The 26518-nt window shown below is 35.9% G+C and overlaps 2 protein-coding genes across 2 annotated transcripts; both read left to right on the top strand.

The window, feature by feature from the left end:
• Nucleotides 1-23614, top strand: LOC123870991. Its single transcript, XM_045914508.1, has 15 exons — nucleotides 1-143; nucleotides 943-1187; nucleotides 3272-6848; nucleotides 13340-13418; nucleotides 14204-14331; nucleotides 16345-16390; nucleotides 16962-17100; nucleotides 17399-17555; nucleotides 18165-18325; nucleotides 19370-19493; nucleotides 20738-20851; nucleotides 21179-21326; nucleotides 21710-21789; nucleotides 22150-22439; nucleotides 23401-23614. Exons 1-15 carry the CDS (start codon nucleotides 39-41, stop codon nucleotides 23507-23509), a joined length of 5502 nt encoding a protein of 1833 aa, XP_045770464.1. The 5' UTR covers nucleotides 1-38; the 3' UTR covers nucleotides 23510-23614.
• On the top strand, nucleotides 22543-26518 carry LOC123870804 (CCR4-NOT transcription complex subunit 10). Its single transcript, XM_045914257.1, has 3 exons — nucleotides 22543-22547; nucleotides 22729-22736; nucleotides 24770-26518. The coding sequence occupies exon 3, from the start codon at nucleotides 24796-24798 to the stop codon at nucleotides 26500-26502; it is 1707 nt and encodes a 568-aa protein (XP_045770213.1). The 5' UTR covers nucleotides 22543-22547; nucleotides 22729-22736; nucleotides 24770-24795; the 3' UTR covers nucleotides 26503-26518.

Here is a 26518-nt window from a genome sequence, read left to right as displayed (position 1 = left end):
GAGGAGATTAAGTACTAACTTGTATATTAATAAGCGTGATGGTGAACTACTTGGGTTCATTTAGAGTTCTTGCCGGTGGAAATGAAACTAGTAAAATGTTGACTCGCTTTCTTGTGTTGTCGTTGTTGACGCAACGGAATTTGGTAAGGATTTTTAGAAATACCTGTGATATATTATGTAGTAACTTGATATTATTTATTATATAAAAATTACATTGCCGGCCAATGAATGCTAAATAGTGGAACCTTAAAAGGGCTCTCTCCGTCACTCGCTTCATTCAATCGTAGTTCCAATTTCATTTGAATATTAAGCAACCAAAGTCCATGAAATTTTGTAGACATATTCTAGAAACTAATATGTGTCTATGGTGTTTTAGATTTTTCTAAAAATATGTAGTATTCAAATTACAGGGGCTCAAAGATTTGTATGTAAATTTATAAGACCGCGTAACTTTGAAACCGAATATTTTAACAGAAATCTGGAAAACCACAGACATAGATATTAGTTTCTAGAAATGTCTGCAAAATTTCATGGACTTTGGTTGCTTAATATTCAAATGAAATTGGAACTACGTTTGTATGAAGCGAGTGACGGAGAGACCCTTCTTAATGAGAACCAAACTATGTTTCAACATGGTTTCAACTTTCAAATAGGGAGCGAGTGACGCTTCACGCTTGGATAAATTAAAGACGGAGAGACCGCTGGCAGTGTAGCTAACTTCAGTCACAAATAAAATAAATTAGTTCTGACTTCTGAGTGAAATTAGTCAGAGTTAGTACTTCTTGAGTCTAGAGCAGTTTGGTCGCCCAAGGTTATTATTATAGCAAGGCTATTATTTCAAAACTCAAACAGACAATTATTTTATTTTGAGTTTTGAGAAGTAAAAATTAAAATACAACTTGGCAACCTACCAAATATGATTTTGAACCATATTTTTTACAGATATCATCAGAACCAGAGGTGAATGAAAAAACTGAAAATACACGTGCAACCAGGCAGTTGAATTTTGGCGAATGCTGTCCGTGTCCAGGGCAAGATGCATTTCAAGATCAGAGCTCTGCGGGTCCTCTTATAAATTCAATATCAGCAACAGATGATACCAGCTGTCCATGCAAGATGACCTCGGACTCTGAAGGCGCTTCATCCATCTTCCGTCCTGTATTCAGAGCAGCTCAACCAAATATAAGGTAAAAACTTACTCCCATACCTTCGCGATTCTGAATACGGCTAATCTAAAAAAACCGGTCAAGTGCGAGTCAGACTCGCGCACTGAGGGTTCCGTAATCGGATATTTTTTCCAACATTTTGCACGATAAATCAAAAACTATTATACATAAAAATAAATAAAAATCTGTTTTAGGATGTACAGGTAAAGCCCTTTCATATGATACCCCACTTGGTATAGGTAATTTATCTTATTTTAAAAATTGAAACACATTTTAATTTTTTTTAAATGATGTAACCACAAATTCGAGGTTTTCAGATTTATTCCTGTACTTGTGCTATAAGACCTACCTACCAACCAAATTTCATGATTCTAGGTCAACGCGAAGTAACCCTATAGGTTGATAGACACGACGGACAGACAGACAACAAAGTGATCCTATAAGGGTTCCGTTTTTACTTTTGAGGTACGGAACCCTAAAAGTTCTGGCGCTTAGCATCTTTTTTCCGCTACAATGTTACTGAATACCTTTCTTACTTAGAAGAACCTCGGCAGTTACTCTTGTCAAAGATCTGATACCTACCTACCTTACAAAAATACCTACCTACTTATCTCAGTCAGAAATAATTTTGAGAGTACATATACCTACTTAAACAATATTTTCTCGCATTTTTTTTTGTAAGGTACCAAAACCTACCTACTTAATAATTTATGTAACATCTTTCCTATACTTACAATCATGCAATAAATGAATAAATCTAACTCTAAATGTTAGGTAAATAATAAAACAATGACTATAGGCTTATATAAGATTTCACCGATGTTGATAATATTCAGCGTTTAACTAAAATAGACTACAACCGCCTTGTTTCAATGTCAGCACTGCAAGCGGAAATGAATTTAAAATCGGTGGTAGGTACTTTCTTTTACTTTGAACCAAGGACTGTAACTAGCTACATTTTTCTTCGACATTATTTCGTTTCGGCTCTCGAATTTTATCAACGTTGGTGAGCTCTATGCATTTCGTACTAAGTACATAAATAACACTGGTCAGGAATTCGTTGTTGCCTTCCTGTCGGTTTCGTAACATATTTCGATTGTTTGCAATTTTTTAGTGACATAGTTAATTGAATTTTGAACTATACTGCGAAGATTTACAATAGTTTTTTGCTTGTGCATACCGGTGACATATGTTTGTTTGCAAATTATCTAAATTAGTTTATGGTTACTTTGTCCTTAGCGCGCCGCTACTAAAATGTTTGCGATGATCACAATGTATTTTTTATTAATAGCTTCCATGAGTAATTGCGTGGATAGTACATATACCTAAATTGTTTAAATTCTTTTTAACTAAGTAGGTAGTTATTTTTTTGACTACCTATTTTATTTTTTAAGAAATTAGAATGATGTTATTCGGGTTCTGTGCCCCAAGGGTGCCAAGGGCACCTTATTACATTGTATTTTAGTATTTTACCAAGAATTGCCGTTATTTTATGGCAAACATCAAGAAGTAATACTAGTTGTAGTAATCTTTATTATACACACGTATATTATATAAAGGAAAACAATACAAGAAACAGAAAAAAAACCATACAAAGGGGTGCAAAGGCGGCCGTACCTATTATTACTAAACAAACTACCTAAATTATTGCTAAACATAGTGGTTTGTTTAGGTAGGTTAGGTAGTAGTACTAATAAAAGCGGTAATTTTTGGTCATAGGTTGTCTACCGATACAATTAAAATTAATATAGGGATAATGTTTTGGTTTTTATATTTACGATTATATTTTTGGATAAAATAGGTATGTTCTTATGGAGTTTCAAAGTTTATTTGGTGGTTATTATAGGTATTTAATGACTTTTGATCTACTTCATATTTTTTTCGTAAATACCTTGGTGTTACATATTTGGTTTTGGTGCACTAAAAATTATAAAATCACTCAGTTTAACCTTTAGTCACCATTAAACAAAGCTAATACGGTTACTACACTTAGGTCTACTTAGGTTCATATCAGGTACCTCCCTATCTTTAAAATATCCTTATCCATCCCTCTGTTTAAAATATACTTGTATACCTACCTATTAATTAAGTATCAATTCTTACAGACCAGTGTCGAGAAAAGAAGAGCCAAAACCTCTTTTGAATCCAGAGGTAGACCTTGCATCATCAGTTTTAGAAACTTTACGAGAAGTTACAGATCAAGAGTATCAGGAAGCATTGGTCAGGGATGCTGCAAGAAGCGCATTACAATTTATGGACCCAGAACTGCCAAAAACTGAACCAAAAGATGTAGTCAACATTATTGTAAGCCCTAATGACGATAACAACGGTGACATTATATCAGAGGCTACAGAAATGCAAACAAGCACTTATGTCCTCCCTCCTTTAAGTACAAATAACAACGATGAACATTTACGACTACAGCCTTCAACGAATTTACTGAAGCACATTTTGACTCCACGAAATAATATTTTGGAAAATATGAAAACTAGATTAAATTTGTTAAATTTAAAACCATTTTCGAACACTGATAACAGAGATTTTCTAACTTCACCAAGTATTCTGCAAAAATATTATTTAAAAAATAATATTAGAGATCGTGTCTTATCCGAAAATAGGCCATTAATAGATGAAAAATCGGAGTCGCCAAATAATCTTAATGAACCTTTTGCAAGAAATGCTGCAGGCATAAAAAAAATAGATATGGAACCGGATGAGGTGCCTGATTTTAAGAATAATCCTACAGCATCATTTGGTGATAGCGCAAAGAAACAGAAAATGTTAGCTGGAGACATACTTCAAAACACTGACTGTACAGAAACTTTTAGTGAGCCAAATTTATCCGCCAGTAAAGAGGGTTCGGAAGATTTTGATATAGTTCCAAGTTCTTCGAAAGTAATTGAAGTTGAAAGCCTAGGAATTATAGAAAACCCGAATGTTGTTATGCAAGAAATTGATCCTGACACTAACAATTTCATTCCTAGTGCCTTAGAATCTGAAACCAAACAAAATAGCTTTCCCAAGAATGTGGAAGATGTCTCAGAAGTAATAACAGAAGACTCTAACGTTGAAGATGTACAAACTAATGACTCTGAAACTGAGAATACTACAGAACATACAGAAAATATAAACGATATGAAATCTGAACCAAGTATCAATAGAAATATAGTCACAAATTTACCAGATACAGTTGCCAGTACAGAATTTATATCTACCACTGAAGATGAGAGCAAAATAAGGAATGCTTATCCCATGACTTCAAAAGGTGTAAAAGATCAAGAATCTTTAGCTTCAACTTCTGCAGAAAAAGATATGGTTGAATCAACAATTCATGCTTTGCCAAATATTAAAGCAGACATGTTTAGAACGCTAGAAAGTTTTAAAAAAGCAAATGAAAAAATTCAGGAAAAATTAAGATACAATGTACAAGATGCTTTACAGCTAGTTATTGCTAATGAACCCTTAAACTCACCATTTCAAACAGGCACTGAACCTCTAAGTAAAATACGCGCTTCTTCTGTAGAACAACCACAAGATAATGCAAACACTGTAATAAATACAGGTGACGAAAAAAGTTTGAGTACCCAAGATTTGCAAGAGATGTCAGATTCATTACTTGAACTCAGCTCCTTAAAGGATAACTCTAAAACTTCGACGACGCCTAATATCAAGGAAAAGTTAGTTGAAGAATTGGAAAATAAACCTGCAGAAGTTGAAAAAGTGGCTTATATTGATGATATGATCACTGCACCGACTTCTTTGAACGATAATAACAATATAATAAACTTAAAAAATGAGAAATCAAATTTAAGGCTGAAAGGCCATAATTTAAATGGTAAAAGTAATGAAATTGAAGGAAATATATGTAGTAACAATATTATACCAAAGAACTCTGATTCTAGTATCACGAAAAATGAGGATAGTGAAATGTCTGCTCAACCTAGTAATTCAGTTTTGAATCGCATATATCAGCAAGATGCGGATCCACCCAGATCGGGATTGTTACAAAGGGACTTTATTGTACAACCTGAAGATAGTGTCAAGCCCATTGAGGGTATTAAAGATTTTTTGAATAGTTTTAGGGCTCTAGGTGCAGACCGATTTACAAACGATGATAGTGAATCGGCATTTTTTGATACTCAACCATTATTTAGATCTAGTATTGGTAAGAATATGGAAGAGTCAAAAAAAATTTTCAGAGGTAATGGACCTAAATTTAACTCAGATTCTAATTTAAGTTCAAACATAGCTAAAGTAGCAAGTCCAAAATCTTTAGATTTCAACTCATTGCTGCCAACTTTTCCATATTCAAGTGATGAAGCAGATGTATTGGGCTTCGCATCGCAAAAAATACCTCAAACTACTAATTTAAGAAACATAGTTAGGAATAATTTTGAAAATGGATTAAATCCTGTGTTAAAAACTATAGAAACACCAAAGGTGCTCCAAGACACATTTTCTTCTATAACTCCAAGTCTTGCTGAGAGTTTTAAATCTCACACAAATAACGCTTTAAAAACTTTTCGAAATACCTTAGATATGGCCCGTGGAGAACCATTTAATATCAATAAGAATAATTTGTTGGGCAAGTCCCTAATAAATCCTGATCATTTATTTGGAAATTTTCGAAAAACTCATGATGATTTTAATGATAAAGTACAAGCTTTTCACTCTGACCTCAATAGAAGACTTAGTTCATTATCTTCACGAACATCAACTGACGGGTCTCGATTATTATGGACTCCAAGCAGGTTGAAAAATAGAGCTGAATCTCACGACATATCAAGTAAGAATACTGCAGCAATGCCTGTCAAAACGAAATCGCCCACTATGAAAAATACACTACTATCAAAAAATATACCAAGCACTGAAACGAACAAAAAGGAATCTACTGATTTAGCATCCAGATCAAATAAAGCTAATATCCTTAGATCTAACATTAAGGAAAAATTAGGTATTTTACCACATCAAAACGATTTGAGTTCTAAAAAAGCGCATATCGCTATTAACCCTCCTAAAAGTATTTTAACTGCAAAACAGCCACTAAAAAGTCATATGAAATTAAAACCACTGAAGGAAAATAAAGTAACAATATCTTTTGCTACGACATCAATACGTCCCGACCTATTAAAATCAAGGTTTAAGCCCACACTTCAAATGGATTCTCCTAGGTCTAGTTCTGTAGTTGATTTAGCAAAATTTCCCAAATTCTCGAAAAGTTTGGAAGATAATAAGAAACCAACTTTGCGTTCGGAATTAAAATCCAATGAGCCAAAGGTTTTAGCAAGCGAAATTTCTCTGTCGAGAGCAGTAATTCCTGAAACAATATCACAAGAGGTCCCTTCTCTCGAAGAATCAGAAAGATTGTATGACGAGAGTATAAATTATGACGATAGACGCCCCGTAGATGTATCAGAAGCAAATAAAAGAAAGGCTATGTTATTCTCAAAATTAAGAAGACCTCTTGCAACTGGAATCACAAGTGACGGTACGACGAGGAATAATAAAGTGCTATCATCTAGACAAAACGAAAATGATGCAACTCAATCCGCTTCTAATAATATTGATACAAGTATATCTGCAACTGCTTTTGTAGAAGAAAGATCAAAAAATAATAATCAATCATTCAAATGCAAAATGGTTTGTATGCAAGATATTTTAGATTCAACAGGTGCATACTTATAAAACTTAAGTGGGAAGGAAACCCAATAGGAGTTCTATTGCGAGAGAATGTAGATTTATTTGTACATAATATAGTTACGTCTAGTTTATAAACATAATAAGTTATTGAGTTGTAAATAATAATTAAATGAGACTGTCTTGTATGCATAATGCATAAGTTTAAATAAATAAAGAATTATTTTGTTCTTGTTTAAGTAATTTTATTGCGTCATTCTTACTTGTTATCCTTAATACTTTTACCAATGAGAATCAAAAATATAGCTAGTTGTTTTATTACAATATCCAGATATATAAAGAAAGTATTTTTTTAATACAGTTGCTCAAAAAGTGGCGTATTGCAGGGACGTATAGCGTTCGGGATGTGGGCTATTACATAATCGTGCTTTTTTTTTACCTTTCCCGCACTCGTGCTTTTTCTTTCCCAACTGTCAAAATATTAAAAAGAAAAACCAACCATGAAGTTTTTACTAAAAAAATTCATAGAAGTTTTTATGATTCATGCAAATACGTATATTTCTAAAAAGGAGCTACTAATTTGTTTCAATATCAGATTTAATGATTTGATTGAATGAGTTTGGTTAGGTTTCATTTCATTTCATCTCATTAAATGTCATTTTCATTTCATATCAATAAAAAACTTCTACTGAAGACTTGGCTGTATGGGCATAGTTCCCTTTGCCTACCAGAATGGGTGAAGAAAAAAAAAACTCTGCTTATATTCTACGGTTGGCGCCATTTTTCAGAAATTTTCTTTGCGAGTTTAGTTGTTGGTTGCCTAAAATGAGTAATTTCGACCCTAGTTTTTTATATCTATTAACAATAAAGTTGTTTTAAATTAAATTAAATTAAGTTAGTTGAGTTTATTGTGTTTTTATTATTTTATTAAATTGCTTCATTTTTTCGCAACTGTATTAAAAATAGTCGTTCAGTACACGTGCGGAACCGTCATTGCAACTCGTTCCAACTGTCAACCCTCGCCTTCAGCTACGCCTCGGCTCGGGTAGACATTTGTCGGAACTCTTTGCAATGACAGCCTTTCCGCACTTGTAATGAAATATACTATTTAGATGCGACAATATACGACACGAGCAATCGAGTAAATCGATTTAAAGTAATTGAGTCAGCGTCGAGTGTCGACTGAAATGTCGTTAAATTTAATTTTGCAGTTGTACTCACGATTGTGTTTTTAAATTACTTTTCATAATAATAAATTATGAAGACTATGATAATAATACTATGAATATCTAAACTATTATAATGATTCAAATGGATAAGACCGTCCATCACACATGCAAGTATTTGTAATTTATATCTAAGTAAAACCAATAATCAATATAGTATAGTAGAATTATTGGCTGTAATTATAACTACATATTTATTTACTCACAATTATTGTACTACCCACATGCTAGTACTTTCTTTTGTTATTAAACTAAATCGGCTCGGACTAGACAATTGGAAAGCAATGATGAGATCTAGGCTGGAGTTCACTTGTCTAGATTCTAGAAGATGCCTATTTCACAGTTCCCTCTTGCATTAAGGACGTCTTTGCAAAATGAATAGGTATCAAAATTGCACTACTACATAAGTACACTGCCCACACGCACACAGCTGCGTCAAAATGAGTGAATCGACTTGATTTTGATACTTTGATATTTTTATTTTATTTTATATTTGGTCATCTATTTTTTTAACAGTTTTTTTTTTAAATATGTATCTTGACAATAATACAGTAAGTAGAACAGTGCCTACAGACTAAGGGTCTGATGATGAAATATTTCACCATGACTTCTTGGCAATGAACAACATTTCCATGCTTATGAAATTATGAGCTCCTACTATGACTAAAATAATCTGAGAAGGATAGCATTACATTACCTCCCGACTTGATGAAATTGCATACTTTGGAACCTACTACTGGAACTCAGAGACGAATAGAGCTAGGTGTTTCGAGTTTGGGCTCATTTTCTTAGTCATGATGAGATCTTACCTCCGGATTTGTGGAGTGACCTGATGGTATACCTCGGAAGTCACTATTGGAACTCGGAGACGAATAGAGCTAGGTGTTTCGAGTTTGGGCTCATTTTCTTAGTCATGATGAGATCTTACCTCCGGATTTGTGGAGTGACCTGATGGTATACCTCGGAAGTCACTATTGGAACTCGGAGACGAATAGAGCTAGGTGTTTCGAGTTTGGGCTCATTTTCTTAGTCATGATGAGATCTTACCTCCGGATTTCTGGAGTGACCTGATGGTATACCTCGGAAGTCACTATTGGAACTCGGAGACGAATAGAGCTAGGTGTTTCGAGTTTGGGCTCATTTTCTTAGTCATGATGAGACCTTACCTCCGGATTTGTGGAGTGACCTGATGGTATACTTTGGAAGTCACTATTGGAACTCGGAGACGAATAGAGCTAGGTGTTTCGAGTTTGGACTCATTTTCTTAGTCATGATGAGATCTTACCTCCGGATTTGTGGAGTGACCTGATGGTATCATCGGAAGTCACTATTGGAACTCGGAGACGAATAGAGCTAGGTGTTTCGAGTTTGGGCTCATTTTCTTAGTCATGAAGAGATCTTACCTCCGGATTTGTGGAGTGACCTGATGGTATACCTCGGAAGTCACTATTGGAACTCGGAGACGAATAGAGCTAGGTGTTTCGAGTTTGGGCTCATTTTCTTAGTCATGATGAGATCTTACCTCCGGATTTGTGGAGTGACCTGATGGTATACCTCGGAAGTCACTATTGGAACTCGGAGACGAATAGAGCTAGGTGTTTCGAGTTTGGGCTCATTTTCTTAGTCATGATGAGATCTTACCTCCGGATTTGTGGAGTGACCTGATGGTATACCTCGAAAGTCACTATTGGAACTCGGAGACGAATAGAGCTAGGTGTTTCGAGTTTGGGCTCATTTTATTAGTCATGATGAGATCTTACCTCCGGATTTGTGGAGTGACCTGATGGTATACCTCGGAAGTCACTATTGGAACTCGGAGATGAATAGAGCTAGGTGTTTCGAGTTTGGGCTCATTTTCTTAGTCATGATGAGATCTTACCTCCGGATTTGTGGAGTGACCTGATGGTATACTTTGGAAGTCACTATTGGAACTCGAAGACGAATAGAGCTAGGTGTTTCGAGTTTGGACTCATTTTCTTAGTCATGATGAGATCTTACCTCCGGATTTGTGGAGTGACCTGATGGTATCATCGGAAGTCACTATTGGAACTCGGAGACGAATAGAGCTAGGTGTTTCGAGTTTGGGCTCATTTTCTTAGTCATTATGAGATCTTACCTCCGGATTTGTGGAGTGACCTGATGGTATACCTCGGAAGCCACTATTGGAACTCGGAGACGAATAGAGCTAGGTTTTTCGAGTTTGAGCTCATTTTCTTAGTCATGATGAGATCTTACCTCCGGATTTGTGGAGTGACCTGATGGTATACCTCGGAAGTCACTATTGGAACTCGGAGACGAATAGAGCTAGGTGTTTCGAGTTTGGGCTCGTTTTGTTAGTTATGACGAGATTATACCTTGAAACTTGTTGGAGTACTCTGAAGGTATACTTCAAAAGCCACTATTGGACTTTCGAGTCGAGTAGAGTTAGATGTTATGAGTTTGAGCTCGTTTTGTAAGTTTCAATAGTGACTTCCGAGGTATACCATCAGGTCACTCCACAAATCCGGAGGTAAGATCTCATCATGACTAAGAAAATGAGCCCGAACTCGAAACAGCTAGCTTTATTCGTCTCCTAGTTCCAATAGTGACATCCGAGGTATACCATCAGGTCACTTCACGAATCCGGAGGTAACATCTCATCATGACTAAGAAAATGAGCCCAAACTCGAAACACCTAGCTCTATTCGTCTCCGAGTTCCAATAGTGACTTCCGAGGTGTACCATCAGGTCACTCCACAAATCCGGAGGTAAGATCTCTTCATGACTAAGAAAATGAGCCCAAACTCGAAACACCTAGCTCTATTCGTCTCCGAGTTCCAATAGTGACTTCCGAGGTATACCATCAGGTCACTCCACAAATCCGGAGGTAAGATCTCATCATTACTAAGAAAATGAGCCCAAACTCGAAACACCTAGCTCTATTCGTCTCCGAGTTCCAATAGTGACTTCCGAGGTATACCATCAGGTCACTCCACAAATCCGGAGGTAAGATCTCATCATGACTAAGAAAATGAGCCCAAACTCGAAACACCTAGCTCTATTCGTCTCCGACTTCCAATAGTGATTTCAGAGGTATACCATCAGGTCACTCCACAAATCTGGAGGTAAGATCTCATCATGACTAAGAAAATGAGCCCGAACTCGAAACAGCTAGCTCTATTCGTCTCCGAGTTCCAATAGTGACTTCCGAGGTATACCATCAGGTCACTTCACAAATCCGGAGGTAAGATCTCATCATGACTAAGAAAATGAGCCCAAACTCGAAACACCTAGCTCTATTCGTCTCAGAGTTCCAATAGTGACTTCCAAAGTATACCATCAGGTCACTCCACAAATCCGGAGGTAAGATCTCATCATGACTAAGAAAATGAGCCCAAACTCGAAACACCTAGCTCTATTCGTCTCCGAGTTCCAATAGTGACTTCCGAGGTATACCATCAGGTCACTCCACAAATCCGGAGGTAAGATCTCATCATGACTAAGAAAATGAGCCCAAACTCGAAACACCTAGCTCTATTCGTCTCCGAGTTCCAATAGTGACTTCCGAGGTATACCATCAGGTCACTCCACAAATCCGGAGGTAAGATCTCATCATGTCTAAGAAAATGAGCCCAAACTCGAAACACCTAGCTCTATTCGTCTCCGAGTTCCAATAGTGACTTCCGAGGTATACCATCAGGTCACTCCACAAATCCGGAGGTAAGATCTCATCATGACTAAGAAAATGAGCCCAAACTCGAAACACCTAGCTCTATTCGTCTCCGAGTTCCAATAGTAACTTTCGAGGTATACCATCAGGTCACTCCACAAATCCGGAGGTAAGATCTCGTCATGACTAAGAAAACGAGCCCAAACTGGACACATCTAGTTCTTCTAGTCTTCAAGTTCCTGTCGCAGCCTTCGAAGTTCACTATCAGATCACTATCATGCTCAAGAAAAAAATCCAGCTAACGATAAAATGTGATAATAGGTACATAATATTATCATTATTATCTTACCTTGCCAAAATATCAGCACAATCACGGAATAAGTACCTATAAATATCAGTTAGGGTTTTGTCGAACTATTTTGTGTTCGTACAGCGATCTTTTCCACATCAAAAAATTATAGCAACCGACGCAGAGACCACCCACGAAGGCGGCTGGCCGCTGACTGATATAATGTTGAAATCATACCATTGCCTGCCCAATATCAAAATAACCCTTAGTGCACTGTATTAAGGTTTGCGGTTGAAGCAAAATACGTGAAAAATTTATACACGATGTTTTTATTTATTTTTATACTATTATTAATATAATAATCCTATATTTTGAGGTGCACATTATGTGCTAACGGAAAATATTTATTAGAAGAATAAAATCCGTACGTAAACTGAGAAAAATGTACCTAAACTTGACCCTAAATCGTTAATTCTGCGTGGAAGAGGTGAAGGAAAATCGTTCTTATAGTGTCAAAATTAATGATTTTATCAAAAAATTACTCGATCTCTGGAGATAAAGGACCAATCTATTTTTAGCAATCTGTAGTTCCAATTTACTTAGTATATTTTAGCCACAAAGCGTACCGAAAATCTATACAAGTGTGCAAATACGTCCTTAAAGGTAGGCACGTAGGTACTTATCTACTCAAGATAGGTAACTCTAACGTTATAAAATTGTCCTGAATCACCTGATTGGGCGCTATGTTCTAACTTGTTTATTAAATTTTTTTCACTGGACCATAAGTAAAATATCTGATAAGAATCGGTCAAATGCTAATCGAATTGGCACGCGAAGGATTCCGTAGCATTGTACTTATAAGAAAATAATACTTTTGACGTGACAACGTCTTATAAATCGATAGAGCCGGCTGCACGCACGAAAAAACATGACTCATGCGGCGTTACCTCGCTCTGAGGCGTTCCATGTAAGCTTTGTTGTCACGTTCAACTATCGTCAGTAAACCGACTTTACAGACAACCAATTTTTTAAATATTTTTTTATTTCATGACGGCCAATTTCGATTTTTTATAATTTTTGTTATAACGGCAATTTAGAAATATACACTGTGAAAGTTTTAACTCTCTAATTATTACGGTTCACGAGATGCATCTCGATGACAGACACATGGATGGACGGACGGAAGGGCGGACGAGCAGCGGAAACTTAGTAATAAGCATTAATAAGGTCTTTTTGGTACGGAACCCTAAAAATAGAGATTTCTGAGTCGCGATAAGCTTCAATTGAGTGTAAACACAGCTACGGTTTCACGGCTCTTATTGGTCGATGCCTACAAATTACGATGCTCAGTTGACGGGTTAAGTTCATTTAGATGATACATATTGTATCAGTCATGAAGATTTTTGCGTTATTTTTTACATTATTTACGCATACTAAATTCCTTTGTGCGGGTAAGTAGGTCATACTAAATGTTTTTAGCAGTCAGTAAGTAGGTAAGTTATGTAGGAATATCGACTTTTTTATGTGCTTTACCACCTTACACCAACTATAAAGAGTTATGATTTTTTATTAAGTAGACCCTTAATAATATTATTGCTAGTTGTTAACCTTTCTCTATTATTATTATGTAGGTACATATTTCTATTCATATTTAGACCATTTTATTACGTGGTCTATCTCAAAAACAGATCTAGTTCAGAACATGAAATTTCGGTATATGTATGGATTATTTCTTTTAAGGTTTGTAGCGATGGACTCAGAAATTAAATCTTTCATACACCCAAAATATTTTTTCACAAGTAACTACGGACCTCTAAAAGAGTGAGACCCGACTCGCACTTGTCCGGTTTTTGAGATTTTGTACGTTGTTAGAGCTCTGACCAAAGTACCCCAAATTGTCAATTCTCATATTAGTAGTTACCTAGTAATTCTTTATAAACTCTTTTCAATAGTGAAAATATTTTACTTACATGCCTGTGCAGACTCTACTTAGATAAATAAATAAATACCTCCTACCTATAGTACGCGACAGATCGAGATGGTAATCAGATTATGGGGCGGCGGATGCTCCGCACACCCGCACCGCACGTCACCCGCGCATCCCGCACCGGGCCAGCTCAGTCGGGTGTGCGGGGTGTACTCACTCCTATTGCCACCTCGACCTGTCGCGTACTATACTTGCTTCTTATGAGCTTAAGCACCCATGTTTATGTTATTACTAACCTTTTCCTCATAGACAAGCCATGTGCGATAAGGCCTATAGAAAATCAATCGGTGGTGTGTGTGTGCAATTCAACCTATTGCGATGACGTCATCAGAACTCATCCTGCGTACGGCACGTTCAATGTCTACACTTCGTCTCAGGTTGGTTTTTAAATCCTATGATGATGATTCAATTTTTAGGGTTCCGTACCTCAAAAGGAAAAACGGAACCCTTATAGGATCACTTTGTTGTCTGTCTGTCTGTCCGTCGTGTCTGTCAAGAAACCTATAGGATACTTCCTGTTGACCTAGAATCATGAAATTTGACAGGTAGGTAGGTTTTATAGTACAAATAGAGGAATAAATCTGAAAAGCGCAAATTTGTGGTTATATCATGTAAAAAAAAATTAAAATGTGTTTCAATTTTCAAAGTAAGATAACTATACCAAGTGGGGTATAATATAAAAAGGCCTTACCTACATTCTAAAACAGATTTTTATTTATTTTTATGCATAATTTAGTTTTTGATTTATCGTGCAAAATGTTGGAAAAAATATCCGAGTACGGAACCCTCAGTGCGCGAGTCTAACTCGCACTTGGCCGGTTTTTTCCCAAAAGGACAGATTTTTGTAGTATAAGTAGGTAGTAGTTAGGTACCTAAATAAATTAGCCTATATCCTCTTACAACATTGCCCATTTTGATCGTTGGTACAAGTTTTCATAGTTTTTGAAAACGAAATTCGATGTCTCAGTTCGTAGCGGAAACGGGTAAAGGGCCACATTGCGATCGAAGCAAAACGAACGTTTCGCTACTTATGTCTTCTCATACTTTTCGGTCCACACCGCAAATTATTGAGACAGCGATATCAAAGATTTCGAAACGTGCTAACTCTTTCTAGGGGTAGACCCAACTGTACCTCCAGTATGAGTTTGCACATCTAGAGTGAGTCTCGAATTTTCGATACTACCTATGTATATTCTATGCATATTTCGGAGTAAAATATGAGCTAGAATATAGGTACTGTATTTCGATGGCGAATTTCGAAAGCAATAAAAACTAAGTAGGCAGGTGGTTGAGCTTTTAAAAAACTTAGGTAAGTACCTACTGCTATAGGTATTTACTATTTCATAATCATAGGCTTATTATTATGCTCCTAATGCAATAAGGGGATCTTCATTCAATCGCAAAATATTCGTGTAATTTTAGATAGTTACTAGGTCCGTAAGAAGTTACTACCTAAATATATTGAATTTAGAATACACTTACAGGAAAATTCACTCAACAATTTTACCTTAACATGGATTTCACGGTCTATAGATACTCATAATAGGTAATTGCTTTCAATATCATCAATCGTTCACGAACTAAGCCCAATTGCTCATCTAATTGTTTAATTAAAATTGCGCTTTGTTCAGGTTAAGTGTTTTAACTTATGAATGTTATAAATATTGAAGTGAAATACTAATTAATAGCTGATGCCCATGACTTTGTTCGCGTGGATTTATGTTTTTAAAAATCCGGAAAAAAGTGGCTAATGTCACTCTCCAGGCTTTTAACTATACCCATGCAAAAATCACGTCAATCTGTCCGTTGCGACGTGATTGAAAGACAAACCAACAAACAAACACACCTTCGCACTTATAATATGGGGAAGCGATTAACTGTAACTGTAGCTGGTAATTAAGTTATATATAACCGGTTTATCCACCGTGGTCCGTACCACATAACGGTGCTAGCACATGAGTAGAGCATGTGGCATGGTGCTAGCATAAAGAAGCAGGTGTCCGGTACCGACAGGTCGGTCCGGGTCAGTAGATACCTACCGCTCGGTGCGGGTAAAATAGCCTTATATTGTTTTCCCTTCCACTTTTAATATGGGTACCTTCAAATCAAGAGTGAATAGGCAACTTCTAGGCAAGCGCGCTGCCTCTTAGTTCGTATCATCACTTGCTAGCAGGTCTGATTGCAGCCAAGCGCTAGTCTGTAAATTAAAAAAAAACATAAACTAGTTACGTGTCTCTTTATGTAAGAGCTCATGATATCAAAGACAATATGGGGCTATTTTACCCGCACCTATCGGTAGTGAGTGCCCGCACCAACCTGTCGGTACCAGAAACTGTTCTTTATGCTAGCACCCTTAAACCAACTATTAGTTTAAACTTTATCTTTTTCAGAGTGGACTACGTTTTAAAAAAAGTGTTGGGCGTTGGGGTGGCAACCGTACGTATTTAAAAAGTCGCAACTTAAATCTTTTGTAGAGTTCAGTAAAAATGGAAATAGCCTATAGGTACATTCTCCGTCCGTCTGTCTGTCACAGTCGATTATTTCAGTAACTATTAAAGCTATCGACATTAAATTTGAAGTAATTATATAGGTATAATAATGGACCAACATCATTAAAAAAAGTATGTAAATTATTTTTAGTTTAATTAAAAAGAGGGGGAAATCGGGGATATGAAATTTCAAAGTAAGATAACTATACCGAGTGAGGTAACATATCAAAGCACTTCACTAGTACACCAACAAACAAACAGTAGGTACGAGTAACCTATACGTAAATATCCGCAACTTCGTCTACGTAGATTTCGGTTTTCTCCGCGGCAACTCTTTGATTTTTCAAAAAAGTATCATAATAATATACCCATCTCCAGGTTACAAGCTAGGTAGGTACCTTGTTGCAGTTTTTGTCAAGATTTCTTCAACATGAAAAGATAACAGACAGACAAACACACTTTTTTCACAATTATAATGCATTATTGTGAATTCCTGTGATATATTTTCACTATTGCAGTGACGTCTTCAAAAAGAACTCTATATTTGGATCCATCAAAACAATATCAGCGTATTGAGGGCTTCGGTGGTTCTGTAACTGATTCAGCTGCTATAAATTGGAGAAGCCTCTCTCCAGAGCTGCAGGATTACCTAGTCAAGTAACATTATTTTACACTTTTACATCTCTTTAAATCCCAGAATAATAACTATTTGCTCAGACCTCAGCCTATGCCTCAGGCCCATGAGCTTTAACACACGCAAGGCATGTGCGGATATAGGCCGTCGTTCCGGCAGTAGTGATAGATAATATGATAATTTAATCGGGTAGCTTGTATGGAGTGTCGGGGCTGTGATTAAAAATTTTAATTTCGTCTTTGTTTTGAATTTGCACACTGAAGATTTAATATTAATGTTTTTGATTAATTTTTTGCTTTACGGGCAATGTTATTGTCGTAGGTCCTACTTCAGCGAGAATGGTTTGGAATACAACATGGTGCGGACGCCTATTGGGGGCTCTGACTTTTCGGTCCGCCCCTATGCCTACAATGAACTGCCCTTGGATGACGTATGGCTCACTAATTTCACATTCTCACCAGAGGATATACATTACAAAGTAAGCAAACTCCTACTACTCCACGGACCCTTATGAAGTGCAGTAGCAGAGCTTAGTTGAGCTATTTTATTATATTCTTTGTTTTACAATCTCAGTAGATATAGCTGCTCACTTGCATGTTAGTGGCCTTGTACCACGGGCATCAGTGGCACAACCAAATTGGATGTATTTATTGAAACAATAAATGATTATTTATTTATTACCGACACGGATTCGTGCCGGCAGCTTTTATAACAAAGTTAATCAATACATTACGTGTTAATCCGTTAAATAACACGCACATACAGACTTAATATATTGACCAAGATCTAATCATTCTAATGTACCCATTTGCTTTTATTAGCCATACACAAAGCTTAGTTGGAGGGAAAAGGGGAATGCTTTAATAAATATGATCAATATTAAATAGAACATTAAATATTTTAAAAAGAAAAGATAGGAAATAACCTAATTGCGTCCGCGCGAGTCATAAAAGATCGCGTTCCTCACCTCGTTCCAATTTTCAGTATTGAAATATGCACTCCAACATGTTCTTATTGCAGTGCGATCAACTTTAGAAATCAATAAAATCTGTGCCAATAATATTTAAGTAAATTATACTAATTGCAGATTCCCTTGTTCAAATCAATCTTCAAAGTGGCAAAGACACCTGTACACATTGTTGCTACGACCTGGTCCCCTCCACCGTGGATGAAAACCAACCATAACTATAGCGGTTTCAGTCAACTCAAGCCGGAATACTACCAAACCTACGCTGATTACCATTTAAAGTAAGAATTTAATCTGAAATACTAATTCGTAGGTTTAGCACCAAAGTAATTATGTTGTAAATATCTTGCAACAACTGTATACTTATTAGTTAAGTAGAAAAGTGTCAAAAATAGGAAGCGATATGTTTTTATGCTAAGTAAAGTCGTCTGTTACGACTAATGTCCGTTATCGCAAGAAACATTGTAGGGATGTAGCTGGGCCGGTGGGCCCAACATTTATTTAGTTTTTATTTAGTTCCCACTTCCAATATTATTAATATAATATAATATCATATAATATAATTGAAGCCTCAATAGCTCAAGGGTTATAGGAGCGGACTGAAATCCGAAAGGTCGGCGGTTCAAACCCCACCTGTTGCGTTATTGTCGTACCCACTCCTAGCACAAGTTTTACGCTTAGTTGGAGGGGAAAGGGGAATGTTAGTCATGATTCAAATGGCTAATGTTCTTTTTTTAAAAAAAAAAAAAAACAAAAAAAATATTAGTGTCTGATAAATCTACATCTACACTCTACTCTATTACATAAAGAGGAATGGTAGTTAGTTTGTTTGTAGGGGGTAATCTCTGGAACAAAAAATAAATATAATCAAGTTATGAATATTTCAAATAAAGACAAAAATACTAAAAATTAACCCTTCAGTTACCGAATCATAATATACAATATGATTATATACCAGAACGCTAGCAAAAATGAAGACAGGTGATAATACTGTTGATTACCGATAAGGTGCCACAAAAAATGCGAATAAATAAATAAATAAAAGTTCTTTCTTTTTTAAAAGTAATTTTTTTTAATGATGCTAGAGGTCAACGAATATTACGTAAATAGGCCACTCGGAGTCAATGCCGAGTCATAAGTGGGAAATAGACCCGAGTTTTGGCACGCTATGCATTGCGGGTTTGGAAAATATCGAATCAGAAAAACTACAAGATAAGGCAAATGGTTATTGACATTGGATTGTGTAAGGTAGTATAATAATAACCCTAAGTTTTTGCCAGCGTTCTGGTTACACCTTGTAAACATTTTCAATATTTCATTTTCAGATTTTTGGAGATGTACAATGCGGCAGGTGTGCCCATCTGGGGGATCACAACAACCAATGAACCTATTAATGGTATCTTTGGCCTTGCAAACTTCAACTCTCTTGGGTGGACTGTGCAAGAAATGGTACCTAACTTACTGTGATATCGCACGCCAAACAAAAAAATAAACGAAACTACATCACGAAAAATCTACATTATACCTATACTAGCTGATGCCCGCGACTTAGTCTGCGTGGATTTACATTTTTCAAAATCCCGCGAGAACTCTTTAATTTTCCGGGAAAAAAGTAGCCTATGTAGGTATTAATCCAGGGTATAATCTATCTCTATTTGAAATTTCAGCCAAATCCCTCCAGTAGTTTTTGCGTGATTGAGTAACAAACATACAAACATCCATACTTTCACATTCATAATATTATTGGGATTAGGATAATTTGGTATCACATGAAAGGTCACATTATACAGGGTGTAACCAGAACGCTAGGAAAAACTTAGCGTTATTATTATACTACCTTAACACAATCCAATGCCGATAACCTTTATGTTGTAGTTTTAGTGATTTAGTATTTTTCAAACGCGCATTGTATAGTGTGCAAAACTCCATGCCCCACCTACGACGCAGCATTGACTTCGAGTGACCTATTTACGGAAAGTTCGTAAAAACTTGTAAACTCGTGTAAACTTTGCCTTTATGTTGTAGTTTTGTACGACGCAGCATTGACTTCGAGTGACCTATTTACGGAAAGTTCGTTGACCTCTATTTAAAAAATAATCGTAGTTTCTTTTATGGTATCTTATCAGTAATCATCAGTACTATCATCTGTCTTTGTTTTTGCTAGCGTTCTGGTTACACCTGTATAGTTCTAAAATTACAGTACCTACCGTTCAATATGTATTTATAAACCGTTTCTCCTTGGGGGTATTTCAAAGAGTACAGACCTGGGTAGTAGCCGAGTTTTATTTTTGAACTTTCTTATTTTTCAATGCACTGTTCAAAATGTGAATGAATTACATAAATTTCCTAGGACGAGTTTGCTCTCCGTAGTTTACGAAAAGAATTACCTTATTCATTATTCGGTACAAGAGAAATGAAACTAAAAATAAATGTAAAATAAAGTCTCTAAATAATTTTGTTTAGAAATCAACAGTAAATCTTTAAAACAAACTCAGTTTTGCGGTCCCAAAAAAGGGAGATTTGTTTTTGAGACTTACCTACTTATAGGTAGGCAAATTTTGTTTCTTTCCAAGCTACAGAAGTCCAAGTAAGACTCGAGTAGGTAGGTACCTACTTTACTCTGTACTATTATGTAATCTGTACTTTCCACTCTATGCATGCATGATTTTTTAAATGTACATGAACAATTACAGGGAAAATGGATTGAGCAAAACCTAGGTCCAACAATACGCAACTCTACGTTTAAAAATGTTAAAATAATTACTGGCGACGACCAAAGACTAACAATACCCTATTGGTTTAATTTAGTAAGTAAAAACTTTTTTTCTAATCAAAACTCGTAAAAGATAACATACAGGCAGATTTAATATAACATGTATTACGAAATGTTACTAAGTAAGTACATTTGCTATATAAAATATTTAAGTATTTATTCCATAGCAAAAAGTAGGTATATTAAAAATTGTTTGTCGGTACAAGAAATTTTATAACTAGTCCCTATAAAATTTTAAATGTTATAAAATGTATTATACATTAGATAGGTACCTACATATGTATTTAAGTACGAGTATAATATTAATAATGTTGAACACTTATATGTTTTGTGGTAAAATTAAAATATTCACCTGTTTCAGCTGTACACTTACCATCCTAAGGCTTTGGAGTATATAGATGGCCTTGCAGTGCATTATTATACAGACAAATTTATTGGCCCTGAAATATTTGATACGGTGACTTTAACACATCCAGAAAAATTCATTTTGGCAACTGAAGCTTGTGAAGGTATAGGGGTAAAATATATCAAACGAAATCATAAAAATTATATGTACCTATCAATATATCCTCTTTCACGCAATCCATCCACCCGTTGGTCGTCCTCTCCTCTTTTATCCTTTCGCAAATTAAATGTGACTATAACATTAAATATTGTTATAATCGATCTCTTTAAATCGTCATAGGTTTGGATAGCATTGGACATAATAAAAGGGTCCTAGAATACCAAGTACCTACTCGTAAGAGACCTTTTAATTATTACCTTGACTATGTACGAGTAGGTACATCTTAGATTGAATTCTGTTATACGTAGTAGGTATAAGTAACAATAAAGTACCTAGTTACTTACGTAAAAAGTAGGTAAATATAATTTATTGCTTTACAATTTACAGGTAGTTTTCCTTGGGAGACACAGAAAGTTTTATTAGGATCATGGGATAGAGCAAAATCGTACATAATAGATATACTTCAGGTAAGTTCATGAGAGGGGTAATGGGTATTTAGGGTACCGAAAGTATTGGTCGAATTTGACCCGCTCCAGTTTCGCACGGGGAGTTTACCTATTCCATAGACAAAATATGTAGTTACAAAGTACCTAGTTAGTTACTTATAAATATTCCACGTAATTGTTCTGAGTACAATGAAATCCATATTGAATTGCACAGAGAAAAGGTGCAAACCAATTCTTTTACCGGAATCAAAGCTTCTAAAGGGATGAAAATGTATTCTCCTATCTCTATAAATAATTGTCAGTGTTAAAAAGGAGTGGCAGCTGTAAACATTGTAAATAGCATTGCACATTTTATTTTTGAAATATTTTCTTTTATTTTAGGACTTAAATTTCAATTTAGTGGGTTGGATTGACTGGAACCTGTGTTTAGACAAGAAAGGGGGACCGAACTGGGCAGGTAACTACGTCGATTCCCCAGTCATTGTGGACAAAGACCGCCAGGAGTTCGTCAAGCAGCCGATGTTCTATGCGATGGCGCATTTCTCAAAATTCGTTCCTCGCGATTCCGTGAGAATTGGAATAACAGAAAAGCATCCTTTTCTTTCGTTGAGCTTACACAAAATCGCCTTTCTAACGCCGAGGAATACTATTGTCGCTATTATTTACAACGGGTGAGTACAACAAAATTGGCGAATGACTTATAAATTATAATATTATTTAAACGTAATGTACTTAATATGTTATGTACAATGTTAGAATTCGTACCTATTTAGTAAGTAGTACAAGTGAGCTGAGCCGTTCGCTGCGAGCAAGTTCCGCGTACGGCGTAGCAGAAGCCGTGAATAGGTATTACGATAAGAAACAATTTTACATAATATTAATATGTCTGTCATCAACTTTACCGTTGACAAGTTTTGTTTCGAATCTAACTTGTTGACTTTGTCCCTGTTTACAATTGAGTTTACCAAAACTTTGTTAGTTTCCGTCAGTTTCGATAAAATCATCCTTTATTTTTATATCGAGTACCTAGGTTACCAATAAAGGGCAAGGGTATATTATATCAATAAAGAAATTAAAAGAAAATACCAGCGTTAATCACTCGATCTCACTTTAGACGACGACACGACTCCTATGTAGTGACGGAAATCGGGGTATGAGACGGGGGGACGCCCCACAAACCCGCACCCGTGAATAAAAAAAAAACGTCACCCGCGGTATCCCGCACCGGATTAGCGCGGGGGCGGGGGGGTGTCGCTACCCCGATTGCTATCTCGACCTGTCGCGTTTACATGCGTACGTATAGTAGGTTCGTTTTTGCTAGAAATACTGGTTGTGATAACGATAGCATGACGTATGATAATAATTATCGATTCGAATCCGTTACGATTCGAATTCGAAAACTGGAAACTCTTACTAGGGGTCAGATAAATAAAATGTGTGGCTTTACGGGCTTAAATTTAAATTCAGTTTTTTTGTAAGTAGGTAGGTACCTACTAAGTAGATACTAGATACCTACTGTAGAATATTCTGAGATTTATCGTTAACATCTGGATGCATAGTTTTCATCAGCGAATCGATTGCAGCTTTATAGGAGACTATATATAAAATTCTATTCATTTCATTTATTTACAGCGGCAGTGAACAAACAATCAGCTTGCAAAATGGAAAGCAGCACGCGATCTTACTTTTGGAAGCCCACTCTATTACCACTGTGGAATTTCCTCATACGCAGACTAAATAATTTTTATTGATGTTTGTAGTAGTTATTTTTATAGTGAAAGTGAAGCTACGAGTACCTAAATGAATAGTTTATGTTAGTAAGTAATAAAAATATTCTATTGGAATTGTATAATGTGTTTCATTGTGGTTTCTAAAAACCAATTATTATTTTTTCATCATACCAATTCGAAAAATGAACATTGGCAGTAACTAGTGGCTAGCGGGAACAAAATTCTATTTTTAATCCACGACAAAAAAAGGGGTGTTATAAGTTTGATGTGTGTATCCGTGTATAGCTGTATGTTTAAATACTTGTATATCTGTCCGTGGCATCGTAGCTCCTAAACGAACGAACTCATTTAGATATTTTTTTTGTTTGAAAAGTGGCTTGATCGAGAGTGTTCTTAGCTAGGTATAATCCAAGAAACTCGGTTCAACTGTTTGAAGATTATCAGCTCTTTTCTAGTTTTCCTCTTAGAATAATAAGACCGGTCATCACTATCTGACCAATGCATACCTACATTAATATCCAGACAAATTCTAATAAGTACATAAAGCCAAATTCGAATAAAGTGACGACGCGACGCCCTGGCACACTAGTGCGTAATGTATTCACTATTCACAGAGAATTAGTGTACACGAACCATTTTAAGCTATTTTGACCCCCTGCTATCTCAGAAACTGTTGAACCTAAACACGTACAATTTCGCATATCTAATAAATCGTTTTTGAAGCATATGAACACTCAGAATCAAACATGAAATTAGCTGTTTAGATACGTAAACGACTGCTCAACACAAGTGCTACCTACTAGATAAACATAAAGTTTGAAAAGCATGAAATTGAAATTAAAATTAAATTTATTAAAATTAAATTAAAATTCAAAATTAAAAAACAGAAACCCTATATGAAGTAAAACAATAATAATATGCATAGATGTCGCTAAGCAGCTACGTCAACAAAAAATACGATTGGCTAAATTAAATATACTCCAAGCTCAAATTTTTATACCTTCATTTTTCTTATTTCAAAAATAAAAACAAAATATCACCCCTGAAAAAATCCCACCCCCTTTTGAGGGAAAAACGCCCTAAGTTGGCAACATTGCTGGCAAGCCGGAGAGAAAAACCGGACGGTGTATTTGGAGCCTAAAGGCTTAAAAAGGCTAGAACCCAGAGACGTAAAACCAGTTTAAAAAAAATAATCACGGAGATCACCTTTTGTTTCTGGTCGGTGGAGATCACGGAGGAATAATAGTAAAATAATAAGTGTAAAATAAAGTTTTATAACAAACAATTAAATAAATTAATGATGGCGAATTCTAAAGAAGAATTAGCAGTTCTGGCTTTTCAAAACTATTTAAAGAAAGACTTCACATCGGCATTGCAAAATCTTAGCGATTTAGAAAGTATTATATGCAACAACAACACGTTACTGAGAAGAGTTCAGCACAACAAGGCTGTAGTGGAATTTGCGGCTAGTGATCTCAAGAATATAGATCAATTCAAAAAAGCCATCGCTCATATATCAAATGTTAACTTTACAGACGTCGACACCAAAGATCTGAGCATGCCATGTTTGTTATACAACTATGCAGTGGTACTATATCACTCCAGGTATTACTATCAATGTACAGTTATTCTAGAAAAACTATTGACTTGTAAGAATATAAAAGATGTAAAATTGCATAACCAAATTATACTGCTGCTACTAGAAGCTACATTATGTAGGCGCACATATGAAAAAACACTTGAAATAGCTAAAACTTATGGTGATTCGTTGAAATCGGATACTGAGGTTAGTGGCTTATATGAAAGACTTATTTCAAGGGCACAACTTTATTTGGGATTTAAGATCAAGTTAAAACCAGACTCGATTGAAAATGTGTTTATTGTAGCTCAACAGAAGTACCTTAATGGAGAAATCATAGATGCTGCTAACACACTCGGCGAGTACAGGACAATGAAGTATAACTATGATCTAAAAACTCAAGGAGAAGACATATGGGCAGCTATTAATAACAATCTTGGCGTTATATATCTATCTATAAAGAAACCATATTTGGCATCTAAATATTTTCAGCATGCTGTAAAAGAACATTTTAAAGCTATGGACAATGATGATAGTGACATGTTAATAGTGTGTAAGGATAGGCCACTCTATGTTTATAATTTGGGACTGGCCTTACTTGCTGCCAATAATTCTGAAGGTGCATTTGAGTGCTTAGTGGAAGCTGCTCGGCACTACCCTAATAATCCCCGGATTTGGCTAAGGCTTGCTGAATGCTGTGTAAAGAAATGTTGTCGTGAAGAAGCACAGCCATTTACAGTCAAAAAGTTAGGAAGTGGGCCACATACAAAAATATTGCTGACAAAAGAAAATAAGGAAAAATATCCTGTATCTGGTGACTCATTTGCAATACCCTCACTGTCATTAGAATTTGCAGCACTCTGCTTGAAAAATGCAATAACATTGCTTCCTGATCAAGAACCATCATCAAGTACGTCCACAAGTTTCATACAATCTCCACCTGGTCCACCCATCAATTGGAAACAGAGATGTGATTTGAAGAATTCAATCCTAGTTCTTCAGAGTTATATATTCTTGCAATTACAAGACCCACTATCAGCTCTTATGAGTGCTAATGAGCTGTTGGCTCAGTCTGATTCAACAAATGGTCAAAAAGCATGGGCTCATATTTATGCTGCAGAAGCATTAATAAACCTTGACAAAATTTCTGATGCAGTGGACCACTTGCATCCGCCTATGATTCATGATTTGGTGTCAGTTCTGCCTTATCAAATGAGAGATATGATTGCTGTTTCTGTTTGGGCAAAGGCAGCTGTATGCCATATATTGAGAGGAGATTTACTAACAGCAAGAAAAATTTTGCTGCAAATCAATTCACCACGGGTTTTGCCTCTTCAAATGTACTTAGAGATTTGTACAGGGAACATTGAAAATTGCCACACAATTTTACGGAAAATACGTACATCTAATAACACCACAATTTAAATAAAATATTGATTTA

The sequence above is a fragment of the Maniola jurtina genome, chromosome 13, assembly GCF_905333055.1.
Source record: "Maniola jurtina chromosome 13, ilManJurt1.1, whole genome shotgun sequence".
Classification (NCBI taxonomy): domain Eukaryota; kingdom Metazoa; phylum Arthropoda; class Insecta; order Lepidoptera; family Nymphalidae; genus Maniola; species Maniola jurtina.
Note: the sequence above shows the minus strand (reverse complement) of the source record. Positions and strands in the feature narration are given on the sequence as shown.

Coding starts and splice junctions, on each gene's coding strand:
- LOC123870991 (XM_045914508.1), top strand. CDS start 39: ATGGTGAACTACTTGGGTTCATTTAGAGTTCTTGCCGGTGGAAATGAA. Junction 18,326..19,369: donor TACGCTGATTACCATTTAAA/GTAAGAATTTAA, acceptor TTTCATTTTCAG/ATTTTTGGAGATGTACAATG. Junction 22,440..23,400: donor GTCGCTATTATTTACAACGG/GTGAGTACAACA, acceptor ATTTATTTACAG/CGGCAGTGAACAAACAATCA.
- LOC123870804 (XM_045914257.1), top strand. CDS start 24,796: ATGATGGCGAATTCTAAAGAAGAATTAGCAGTTCTGGCTTTTCAAAAC.